Consider the following 12,828-nt stretch of genomic DNA (forward strand, 5'->3'; position numbering starts at 1 on the left):
TCTCAAATGAGTCAATTTCAGTGTCATTGTCATTCATGCTATACATGACCATGTGTTAAAGGAAACACCTGTGTATGGAATGAATTGAAAGCATATGTAGTTGAATTAAAGTATAAGCTACTTGATGGTGCAGGCTATGGCAGGGAGCGTTATGGTGGCGACCGGTATAGTGGTGATCGAGGCTATAGCAGGAGAGATGATAGAGGTGTTGGGAGCCTAAGGGACAGAGGGTATGACAGAGGAGATGACAGAGGTGAGTTCCTCTTTCGCTCACTAGTTATCTTCAAGTGAAACCTGAACAGTTGCACTAAACAGAGGGATCTGATTTATAGGGTAGTATTAGCAAGCTTTGTCTTGTTTCTGAGTAACTCTGTGTTTGATTTATTTTTTTGTTGGTTTTGAGAATCATTTTGGGTAATTTCTTGTTCTCTAATTACCAAGATGCTTGGACTCGCTTCCTGTACTTGCTTCTTTATTTTATTTTGTTTTGTTTTTCATTTATTTGATATTTAAGTATTTATTTATTTTATTTTATTTTGTTTTATTTTTTCCTCTCCTCTTTCCCTTTTCTATTTTTGCCTGTGGAAAGCATGAACCATTGGCATTTATGTGTGTTGTGAGGGAACTTGATGAAAATATATATAGTTCAAAAGTTGTGATCATGTTGAATAATATTGTAAATATAAACAAATGTGTTATTATCTGTTTTAACATGAAATATTTTGCGACAGGTGGTCGGTTTGGAGGCCGATTTGATGATGACAGAAGAGGTGGGAGCGGATGGAGGGATGGTCGTGATGGCGGCCGTGATGGTGGCCGTGATGGAGGCCGTGATGGTGGCCGTGATGGCGGCCGTGAAGGTGGCCGTGATGATGAAGATCGTTGGAGACGTGGTGGTGGTGGTGGAGGAGGAGGAGGAGGAAGTGGAGGTGGAGGAGGAGGAGGAAGTGATGATGGAAAAGATGATCAACCAAGAGAACGGAAGAAGTGAGTGTTTGACTTCTAAATGTGTGAGTTTAGTTTTTAAAGGCAATTGAACATGTTAAAAATATGCACATGTGAAATGTGCCTAGACATATTACTTCAACAACTGGGCATGTTACTCTGAACTGGTGTATCTCCTCCACTTAATTATATGACCAATCTCCCTTTCCCCCAAATCAGCCAGAAAAAAACTTATGGATTATCCCATTAGGCCAAATCTATCCATATCACTCTTGGTTTACCCACAGGTTCACTCCATCCATTTCTGCATTCCACATACTTCTTTGCTGTAAATAAATGTAAAATTGATTAAATGCAGAATATTAATCAATGCATAAATCTCTTATAATTACTCTTACTTTTGCAGGTTGAATTTGCAACCACGATCTCTTCCAGTTGAGGAACCCAAAGATTCATCTGGAACTAGTTCCTCCATATTCGGAAGTGCACGACCTGTTGACACCGCTCGTAAAGAGTTCGAAATAGAAGAAAAACTCAAGAAACACGAGCCTCCCAAGAGGTGAGTTGAGGATCGGCCCGACTTTGTTTTCTGTTGGGATTAAATGAACCACCTCACTGCTGAAGAAGTGTCATGAGTATGTATAAAATAATCATAATAATTGAGTTTCAAGACTGGAAATTTGCAGCCCCATAGTGACCAATTCTCAGATCTTTTAGAAGAGTTTTGAGTGTTGTGTGCAGCTTTAGTGTAGAAGGGACAATTTCTTTGTTGCCAATTAATAGTGGTAGGAGGAAGGTAGATGTTATTGTTTGTCAGGCTAGTTTATGTAAAAAGGTGCAGGTACATACATACATATACCAAAGGCTTTTTTCCCCTACATGGGGGGTAGCCAAATAGAGAAAGGCATAGCAACCACTCCCATCCATTCCATTTCCTATATATTCCACTTCCCTCCACCCTCCTCCCTCCCTCTTATCTTGGCACCTCCTGGATGACAGGTCATCCCAGCATCCTGTCCAGGTAGTACCATAAAAGTAGATAGAGAAATCTTGGTCCTTGTCTGAAGACTTAAGTATTGCAATTCCATATAGAGGCAAGTGTGTTGATGGGTTTTGAAGGTTGGTAAGGAGGCAGTTCTAATGCGTGTTTGGAGGACCACAATTTGTTGGTACTTGTCATGGTTCCACAGTATAACAGTTACATATATACATACATATACCAAGGCTTTTTCCCCCTTACCAGGGAGGTAGCCAAAAAGGACAAGGCATAAAATCATTCCCACCCATTCCATCCCCGAAAACACTCCACACCCCTCCACCCTCCCTCCCATCTTAGCACCTCCTAGATGATTGAAGGAATATTGAGGAATAGGGAAACAAAAAGGGTGGAAGAAAAAATTATTCAGGAAGGACAGAAGGAACTTTATGAAGAGCGAATGGAACAGTAAAGAAAGGAAGAATGAGGAAATGAAGAAATGTGTAGCAAAAATTGCTAAAGAATAGGAAACTGTTGGTGAGAGATGTTGAAGATGAAGAGAAATGTATTACTGCTATGGGTTAACAACTTTGATTACGCTTGTAGCTCTTGGTACAGTAGTCTGAGCAGAAAAAACCAGTCCCGGCTACAGGTTACACAAAATAAGATAATTAGATTCATACTAAATTTACCTCAACGTAGTTATATTGGTATTGAAGAATTTAGCAAGGTAGGAATGTTACCTGTAAAATATCGTGTCCAGCAGCTGAAACTAAACCAGGTTTACAATGTCATTCATAATTATGCTCCCTCATATGTGAGCTGTAATTTTACATTATTGGCTGAGAACCGAACCCGGAACAGTCAAGAGTCTCTTATTGTACTTCCTGCAGGTTCCTTCACCAAAAACAGTTTTCACTTCACAGGTGCCCAACTATGGAACTCACTACCTGTGTCCATTAAGAAGTCAAATAGCAAGGTTACCTTCAAGAAAAAAGTCAAGGGTTACTATATGTCTCAGCTATGGACAGAGAACAGCCTTGATTTTGTGTGCTACTAGCTTAGTGAGGCAGTGTGTGTGAGCAAAATTTTGACGCAGTCCGAAGGGATTTCTCCCTGTCCTCTCCTTTATATGGGGGGACGGAGAGGGGGGGACGCATAGTTAATGAAACGGCCTTGCTGTGGATGTGCTGTGTCTTGCGACGCTGCTTCTGACCCAGGGCAGTGGACAGGGTGCAGGGATCTAGGAGGTGCTAAGATGGGAGGGAGAGTGGAGGGGTGTGGAGTGTTTTCAGGGATGGAATGGGTGGGAATGATTTTATGCCATTTCCTGTTTGGCTACCTCCCTAGTAAGGGGGAAAAAGCCTTGGTATATGTATGTATGTATGTACTAGCTTAGTGAGGGATACCTGATTCCACAAGTAATACCATCCAAATCTGCGTTCACTCATAACTGTTCTGACTCCCCCCCCCCCCCCTTTTTTTTTTTTTTTTTTTTTTTTTTTTTGTTCTTTTCTTTTCTTCTTCAGAAGTTTAGATTAGTATAACAATGATTGATGTTTACAAATTGGTTTCCACCTTTGTTTTGCCAGTCATAATATGGTCTATGTCTCAGGTAGGGTCCGAGAACAGTTATGATCTGACCTTTTTCCTTGTTCTCCTTGTTGTTTTACTCATTTGAGTACTGGTCCCCTGTACCCTACCTCTGGTGCTTCAGGTTATAATGTACTACTCCCTAGTGCTCATACTAATTGCCTACTCCGTCCTGAGATTCAAGTTAAATGTTAGATTTAATTAATAGGTGACCCTAGCTGCAGTGTAGCATTCACTATAACTACATGTTGTTACAGATGTAGAATATTGTAGTATATCATTAATGGTACTACTCTGATGTAGTACTCACTCATACATCACTGTCCAGTAATGTTGTTACACAGTAATTGCACTAAAAACCCACTATTATTTGTATTTAAGAAAAGAAGGAAGTAACAAATTTATGTATATTTCAATCACTTGCTGTGATCCTCTTCAAGCGGAATACATAGACAAGAGAACATACATATCTTATATACAGATGAGAGAGGTAAAGTTAGGGAACATGGACAAGACATCTCATGTGGCATCTATATTGTTACGCGGGTTATGTAGTAAATCGTCCGCTTTTACAATATGAGGAAATAATTTATTAACTGCCAAGGTGGTTATGTAATCTGGTGACCATTGGCCTTTTGAGATATTAAAATTCGGGAATTGTTTTATTAAGGAAGATTAAATAATTTTCCTTTTATAACTACATTTGGATTTGAAAATGGTTTTTGCCTCGTCCCAATTTATTCTGTGATTATTGTTGGCTACGTGTTGAAATACCGCGGAGTTATGTTGAGCATATTTTACTGAGTTTTTATGTTCTTTAATTCTCATTTTTAATTCTCTGCCCGTTTGTCCCCAATACACTTCATCACAATCTGAGCAGGGTAATTTGTAAACTCCGGGATTTATGTCTTCTGTTGGTCTGTGATGAACGTTAACTTCTTTTCTGAATAGATTATTGGGATAACTAAAAATGATGTTTACGTTATCTTTTGGCAATATTTGAGAGAAATTATTGATGGATTGGTTGAAAGGAAGTTTTAGGCAGTGTTGATACAGCTGTAGAAGAATGCAGTATATCATTAATGGTACTACTCTGATGTAGTACTCACTCATACTGTTTTGTTACAGTTTAACATTATTTTGTTGTTCCTTTGCTTAATGCAATGTTCCTTTTTGTGATGGTGCTCAAATTTTTGGTCTCAATATTCCTATGTGTACAAACATTTTAGTAATATTAGCAAAACTATAACAATGTTTATGTGTCATATGTGTACTGACGGTATTACTCATGATTGTCTCTCGTCCCCTTAACCCCCTACGTATGTTGTCAGTGTGACTTAGTGTAGAATAATCTGATGAGGACCACAATGGAAATAAGCGTACATGCTTTTTGTGTTATCCTCGGCAATTTACATTTATTATTCCAATGGAGGGATGGTCGTGATGGCGGCCGTGATGGCGGCCGTGATGGTGGCCGTGATGGTGGCCGTGATGGCGGCCGTGATGGTGGCCGTGATGGCGGCCGTGATGGTGGCCGTGATGGCGGCCGTGATGGTGGCCGTGATGATGAAGATCGTTGGAGACGTGGTGGTGGTGGTGGAGGAGGAGGAGGAGGAAGTGGAGGTGGAGGAGGAGGAGGAAATGATGATGGAAAAGATGATCAACCAAGAGAACGGAAGAAGTGAGTGTTTGATTCATTGCCAAATAAAGTCTATCTATCTAACTTTAGTTTTGGAAGAGTGTTTGGTTTCACTTGGCCTACGTATGTTGTCAGTGTGACTTAGTGTAGAATAATCTGATGAGGACCACAATGGAAATAAGCGTACATGCTTTTTGTGTTATCCTCGGCAATTTACATTTATTATTCCAATGGAGGGATGGTCGTGATGGCGGCCGTGATGGCGGCCGTGATGGTGGCCGTGATGGCGGCCGTGATGGTGGCCGTGATGGCGGCCGTGATGGTGGCCGTGATGGCGGCCGTGATGGTGGCCGTGATGGCGGCCGTGATGGTGGCCGTGATGGCGGCCGTGATGGTGGCCGTGATGATGAAGATCGTTGGAGACGTGGTGGTGGTGGTGGAGGAGGAGGAGGAGGAGGAAGTGGAGGTGGAGGAGGAGGAGGAAATGATGATGGAAAAGATGATCAACCAAGAGAACGGAAGAAGTGAGTGTTTGATTCATTGCCAAATAAAGTCTATCTATCTAACTTTAGTTTTGGAAGAGTGTTTGGTTTCACTTGGCCGGTAGGGAAAGACTATTAGTTTGTATCCACAGTGAATCAACCAGTCTGTTGTCCCAGGTCTTGTATGACCCACAGTTGTCAGTTAACTGGTAACAGCCACTGGATTGGCCCACAAATCACTCAAGGAAGAGGTAGGTTATCTTTGTAAGGTTAGACAGGCAGTGTAGGATGAAGTGATGAGTCTCAAAAGAAAGTAAAACATGGAAAAGGGACAGACAAAAAAAAATAATTAAGTTGTGTTTATAAGGGATGACCCATCATCAAGGAGGTGCCAAGATAAGAGGGAAAGGAGTTGGTTACCTCCCTTGTAAGGGGGAAAAAGCCTTTGGTATATGTATGTAGAGAAGTGACATAAGAGGTTGTGAATGGATGATAAATTGATGAAGTCTGTATTTTGTCTTGTCTGCTTTGTCATTTCTTGAATGGGTGAAAGGAGAGGTGGTTTTGGCCTGTAGTGAAGTGGTAGGAATGACCAGCTGGGATGACCCAATATCCACAAGGAGCTGAAATGATAGGGAAACTGGTAGGTGGATGGGAGTGAAATGGGTGAGAGTCGGTGTGTTCCTAAGCTGGCTACCTTGGCTAGAAGAGGAAAGAGGCCCTTGGTGTATATAGATAAATAGCTTTGACCCGGACTCTGGGCAGGGGACAGGACGACCTTTCATGCACAAGAAGATAAGATTAAAGGGACAGCCATTGGATATAGATAGGTGAAGAGTGGATGTATAATTTGGCTCTCCCCCCCCCCCTGTAAGAAAGAAAAGACCTTTTGGTATTCTTGAATGAAGAGTAAAATTCGGGACCTTTTTCTAGGCTTTATTCAACTAAACATAAGCAAATTCACCATGATATAAAGTTCAAATTCTATACGTATGAATGTATATCCACATTTGTTTACAATTTGCCACAGGTATGTACTTTGAAATTAACATGAATTTCAACTTTCAGGGAGCAGCGAGGTGGAGGTGGAGGTGGAGGTGGCGGTGGTGGTATATTTGGTAATGCCAGACCAGTTGACACTGCAGCAAGAGAACGAGAAATTGAGGAGAAGTTAAAGAAGCAAGATGGAGGTGGAAGAAGGTAAGTATTATTTGTGTAACCTTTTACACCAGACTTGAATTTATGTACTTTCAAGAATTGCTACAAGTTTAGATATATATCCATATTTGTATGTGCATGTATATAAACATATGTACATATAATACATGCAGTCAATCTAAAGGTACTTTTTCCCTTGAAAGGGGCATGTCTGATTTAGAGTACACACACACACTTTGCACTCATCGCATACTTGTTAACATCCATTTGTCACCTCTCCTATCATAACACCTCATCGATGAAAGTTCATCCCCATCCCTGTCAAACTGGTCAGGCTAGAGGCAGTGCCGCAAAATACCACACCTCCACAACAGTGCCTGACAGCTGGAATTTGTTTACATCCACCACTTTGTTGGTTGGGATGGTTTGGACACATGGAATGAATGAGTGAAGAAAGATTAGTAAAAGAAAATTGGAAGGCAGAGGTAGATGGATTGAACGTGAGGGGGCAACCAAGGATGAGATGGATTGTTGAGGTAAAAGGGGCATTAGAAAAGAGGGGAATGTCTGTTGAGGAAGGAAGGGAGAAGACAGAAGATAGGGGTGAGTGGAGAATGGTTGTGTATGGATGATGCTGTGATGCATGGAAGGGAGGTGTGGGGATGGGGGGGTTAGGGAGTATGTTTGAATAATATTCTGATGCAGCCAGAAAGGATTTCTCCCCATCTACTCCTTTTCTGTATGAGGAGGTGGAGAGGGGAGGTTGCGGATGTGTTGTCTTGCTGCATTGCTTTTGACCCAGGGTAGTGGGCGAGATGCAGGGATGACCTGTCCTCCAGGAGAAGCCAAGAAAAGAGGGAGGGATGGAGGGAAGGTGAATGGGAGTGGAGTATGTGGGGATGAAATGGGTGGGAGTGGATTTATGCTTTTGACTTTGGGTATCTCCCTAGTAAGGGGGAAGAAGCTGTTGGTATGTGTATGTATGTATGTACTTCATTACACGATGCTCCCTTCCATCCTCATTCACTCAAGAGAATTATGGAGCAAACAAGAACATCACTTTGGGCTTCATCATTTTCTTGTCCATTTACAACCTTTCGATTTGCTGCTCTCCCTTGACAGAAATTCCCATGGCATTTCTTTTTCATGTCCATCCACTTCATTTCTTGGTCTTTCCCTCAGGTTCCCTCCATCCACTTCAGTTTTCACACTTTTTTGCTGGTCGTCACATTCTTTACATATATCCAAATCATCTCGGGATTCTTTGATCAACTATGGATGCTCTTTCCAACCTCACTTTTTTCTCCTCACCTCCACATTTCTCACAACCCTCATAACCCCCTATATACCTCACATTTCATCAGGGCTTCTTTTCCCTTGTAAAAGAGGTAGTCAAGTTAAGGCAACCACCCATTCCACTCCCATCCACCACCCTTCCCTCTTATCTTAGCTCAATGTGGATGAAGGGTCATCCTTGTCACAGCTACACTCAACAGACTGATCACTCAAAAACCACTACACTAATTTTTGTCCCATCTTCCCTTGGAGTTAGTCATTAACCAGAATAGAAGCCATAATGTATGTCATCATATTTATTGGGGTTATTGGTATTGATGTTGTGACTGCATGAGGAGGAATGGGCGGGGAAGTGGGGGGTGGGGTAGTATGTGTGAGTAAATTTTGACGCAGCCCGAAGGGATTTCTCCCCGTCCTCGCCTTATATGCAAAGGGGGACGGAGAGGGGGGGTCGCCGATTAAATGAAGCGGCCTCGCTGTGGATGTACTGTGTCTTGCGACACTGCTTCTGACCCGGGGCGGTGGGCAGGGTGCAGGGATGACCCGTCATCCAGGAGGTGCTCAGATGAGAGGAAGGGTGGGAGGGGTGTGGAGTGTATTTAGGGATGAAATGGGTGGGAGTGTTTTTATGCCTTTCCCTTTGTGGCTACCTCCCTTGGAAGGGGGAAAAAGCCTTGGTATATGTATGTATGTATGTATTGGTATTAATTGTGGAAGTAAAACTGACATTTTACTAAAAATTGCATTTATTTGCAGGGATGAAAAGAGAGATGCTCCAAGGAGGGATGATAAAAGACCTGAAGGATCTGTAAGTTAAAAGTTTGGTTGTAAGCACAGTTGGAAATGCTGTTTAAGAACTAGGTGTATGATAGTGATTGTATTTATTGCACACACACACTTGATTTTACACATGTCTTTTCTCCACAGTTAATACACTAGGGATTCTACTGACACCCCTGTGGTCACTCAGTAAACGCACTTCCATGTTTGTAGACTTAATCTTCACTCCTAAAGAATGCCAAGCCATTTAATTGTTGCTACAATCCATATACACACACATGCACACGTTCAAAAACTATACACAAATTTAAGAGCAAATTAAACACTGCGAGATACAAAGACGGGACACTACGAGCATAGCTCCCCTTCCCGTAAGATACAACTAGGTAAATACATACAGTCAGCGTCACTAGAACTGGCACCTCATGCCCTCCCACTAATTCTGATGGTGAGGAAGAGACCGCCCCATAAAATAGTGGTTTAACCACTTCAATACGGGACTTAAATCTCGCGGGCAGCAGCCAATGCCAGCCGTACGACGTAACGAAATAATATTCGCATCATAAAATATAGTCGCCGCTTATATCGATTGTTCTCTCTTTCACCCGCGAATTTTGAAAACCACAGAGAATGGGATTAAGGGCGCATTTGGGAGAATGTAAAAACACAGGGGCGACTACAATAAATATAATCAAGACGCCGATATGGCAGCGTCGCGAATCCACTTGCTCCTCATGACGCCTACGTGTGCGGCACCGTATGGAAGGGGTTAAATATGTCTGGAAAATTGCCACACCAATGGTGGGTACAGGCCAGCAAGACTGATGACATTGTGCAGTCTTTATTAGATCAGTTACCACTGGCTTTTTTTTTTTTTTTTTTTTTCTTCCTCCTCTTCCTCCTCCTCCTTCTCCTCCTCCTCCTCCTCCTCCTTCTCCTCCTCTTCCTCCTCCTCCTCCTTCTCCTCCTCCTCTTCCTTCTCCTCCTCCTCTTCCTTCTCCTCCTCTTCCTCTTCCTCCTCCTCCTCCTCCTCCTCCTCCTCCTCCTCCTCCTGCACAGTTGTTCATCATCAAGCAATGGGCTCAGGAAAGGACTTGAAGAAGGACCAACTGGCAAGTATTGCTACCCAGGTAAAGGAAGGAAAGTCTTAACAAAGAAATTTTAAGCATCATTGGCATTCCACTGCATTCTGTGCAGAGGTGGATCAAGCATTACCATGACACTTGTGGCACTGACCCAGTGCTTGCAAGAAAAAGGACAGAAGAGTTTGTAAGACTATGCCCAGGGCCTTCAAGGTTCTGCAGTGCCAAGTTGACAGGGAACCTTGCATTTCTGCTAAAGAATTAAAACAAAACAAATAACTCAACTGCTAGCCAGTGTGTCTCTGAGGACTGTGGAGAGTTGCCTCCACAACAACCATGGGTATGAGTATTGCTTACCTCAGAAAACTGATTATTACAGCCAGGCAAAAGAAGAATTGAATTCATTTTTGCCTGAAATGCCTTGTCTGAGATCAGGACAAGTGGAAGAAAGTGTTAGGGTCTGATGAGGCCACCCTTGCTATCGCTATCAACCGAGGAAGAAAGATTATGATACGCAGTGGTCAAGATCTCTTCTCCCCCCAGATACAGTGAGGGGACAGTCAAACACCCTGACTTGGTCATGCACAGGGGTGCTATTGGGTACCACAGTGTTGTAAAGCTAATGGTCTTAACAATGAATGTTACAGTCAACAAGGGGAGGTACCTAGAACTCTTGGCAGACCATTTTGAGGACTGCTTCAACATCTGTCAAAGTGAAATGTACCAGCAGGATGAGCACCTGCTCACACATCAAAATTGGTATCTGATTGGCTGGATTTTGTGGCAGTTTGAGTATATAAAAGATTGACCAGGCAGCAGTACTAACCTTTCTCCAATAGAAATTTTGTGGGCTTTGATGAAAGTGCAGTGTGCCAAAACTTGTTGATGCCCTTCAAAACATTGGGCCAACTTTTCTCCATGCATCTTCTAAAACATCACCTCAGGTCTTGCTTGAAGGATAAGGGAGGATACAGGAAATACTAAAAGTTAGAGAGTACCCAAATTGCTGCCCTTCAAAACATTGGGCCAACTTTTCTCCATGCATCTTCCAAAACATCACCTCAGGTCTTGCTTGAAGGATAAGGGAAGATACAGTAAATACTAAAAGTTAGGGAGTACGCATTATGAAAACTATTCTTGTGGTTTTGTGTGCAAATGTGATGTGACACGGGTAGAAAATTATGCACACCACTTCTGATGGTGCTGACTGTATACACACACACACACACATATGCATACATGCACTCACATGTGCTCATGCACACACAGAGAGAGAAATAAATATTTCCTTGACAACTATTTCTCAAAAATAAGCACACACAAAATAAAGCAGAATGGAGGAGCTACCTAGCCTTACTCCCAGGAGACATGGGTGATCAATCTACAAGAAATAAAATGAGAGGGAAACATTTGGAAATGGATGCTAAGAGGAGATTGTATGGAGTGATTGGGATGATATAATTTAACGTCACAAACCCCACCCTATCAGAAGGCTAGGACGGTACCCTCCACAGAGTACTTTGTAGCGTGAAATTTAATGAGCCATGCCCTTGGTTCAACTTCGCCTTTGGCAGGGTTCGAATTGCCATCCCCTCGACTTTCGCTGCAAGTAATGACGCCCTATTGTACCAACAGATTTAATGTGAGATGAAATGCCTGAGAAGTATAGGAGGGGTTACTAGGCAGGATAGAGTGAGAAACAAAATTGGTGAGGAGGAGAGTAGGGCTGGAAAGGGAGTTGGGAGATGGGTTGATGAAAGAGTATTAGGATGGTTTGGACACATGGAAAGTGAGTGAAGAAAGATTAGTAAAAGAGGTGTGGAGGGAGTGAATATGTGGAGGCAACCAAGCATGAGATGGATGGATGGGGTAAAAAGGGCATTGGGAAAGGGGGATGTCTGTTGAGGAAGGAAGGGAGAAGACAGAAGATACGGGTGAGTGGAGAATGGTTGTGTATGGATGATGCTGTGATGCATGAAAGGGGGGTGGGGGTGAGGGAGTACGTGTGAATGGTATTTTGATGCAGCCTGAAGAGATTTCTACCCGTCTACTCTTTCTGCATGAGGGGACAGAGAAGGGGGGTCACCAATTAAAGTGGCCTTGCTGTGGATGTGCTCTGTCTTGCACTATTGCTTCTGACCCAGGACAGTGGGTGAGATGCAAGGATGACCTGTCTTCCTGGAGAAACCAAGAGGGAGAGAGGGAAGGTGAAAGGGAGTGAAGTATGTGGGGATGAAATGGCTGGGAGTGGATGCCTTTGACTTTGGCTACCTTCCTTGTAAGCAGGAAGAAGCCCTTGATATATGTATGTATGAACATAGTACATATAGGGTCCTCACTGGCTGAGTGGGTAGAGGTCAAGATGACAGCAGTTCGAACTTTGCTGCCAGCGAGTTGGACCAAGGACATGGTTCATTAAATTCCACACTTCAAAGTCCTCTGTATGGGGCACCATCCTAGCCTCTTCATAGGGGGAGTTTGCAACATTAAACCGAATCATCATCACATAGGACAACAAGTGTTTTAATTCAGCCATTCTTTGTAGAAAGGGATTAAGGAGTTTGTATATGTATGTGTAGACTTAATATTTTTACCAGAGCATCTCTTTTCTTTGTCTTCTGATGTCATTTGTTCTATTGACAGAATGTGCGTGGAGGACAAGGAAGCAGAGATGAAGATGAGGATGAAGAATATGACAGATATGGTGACCGTGACCGTGACCGTAACCAGAGAAGTGATAGTAACCAGCAATATAGTGATGAAGACTATGGTGGAGAAAATAGGAACAGCTCGCATCTTAAAGAAAAAGATCCGGTAAGTGGCAGATATTTACAGTACTGTTTTGTTCTTCATTGTATCAAGTTGGTAGAAAGAGTT

The 12,828-nt window shown here is 42.7% G+C and overlaps 1 protein-coding gene across 6 annotated transcripts in view; it reads left to right on the plus strand.

The window, feature by feature from the left end:
* The window catches only part of LOC143019682 (uncharacterized), a 43,357-nt gene that overhangs the window by 22,393 nt on the left and 8,136 nt on the right, over window positions 1–12,828 (plus strand). For 2 of the 6 annotated variants that reach the window (XM_076175622.1, XM_076175623.1), the window contains exons 8-15: window positions 134–253; window positions 732–987; window positions 1,352–1,504; window positions 4,947–5,195; window positions 5,390–5,677; window positions 6,704–6,835; window positions 8,846–8,897; window positions 12,595–12,765. In XM_076175622.1, the coding sequence (XP_076031737.1) occupies window positions 134–253; window positions 732–987; window positions 1,352–1,504; window positions 4,947–5,195; window positions 5,390–5,677; window positions 6,704–6,835; window positions 8,846–8,897; window positions 12,595–12,765 (1,421 nt within the window). The remainder of the gene's footprint in view (window positions 1–133; window positions 254–731; window positions 988–1,351; window positions 1,505–4,946; window positions 5,196–5,389; window positions 5,678–6,703; window positions 6,836–8,845; window positions 8,898–12,594; window positions 12,766–12,828) is intronic. The other 4 variants (XM_076175626.1, XM_076175625.1, XM_076175624.1 and 1 more) reach the window with 4 other exon arrangements.

This window comes from Oratosquilla oratoria, chromosome 37 (genome assembly GCF_046742065.1).
Source record: "Oratosquilla oratoria isolate Oo_2021 chromosome 37, ASM4674206v1, whole genome shotgun sequence".
In the NCBI taxonomy this organism is placed as follows: Eukaryota; Metazoa; Arthropoda; class Malacostraca; order Stomatopoda; family Squillidae; genus Oratosquilla; species Oratosquilla oratoria.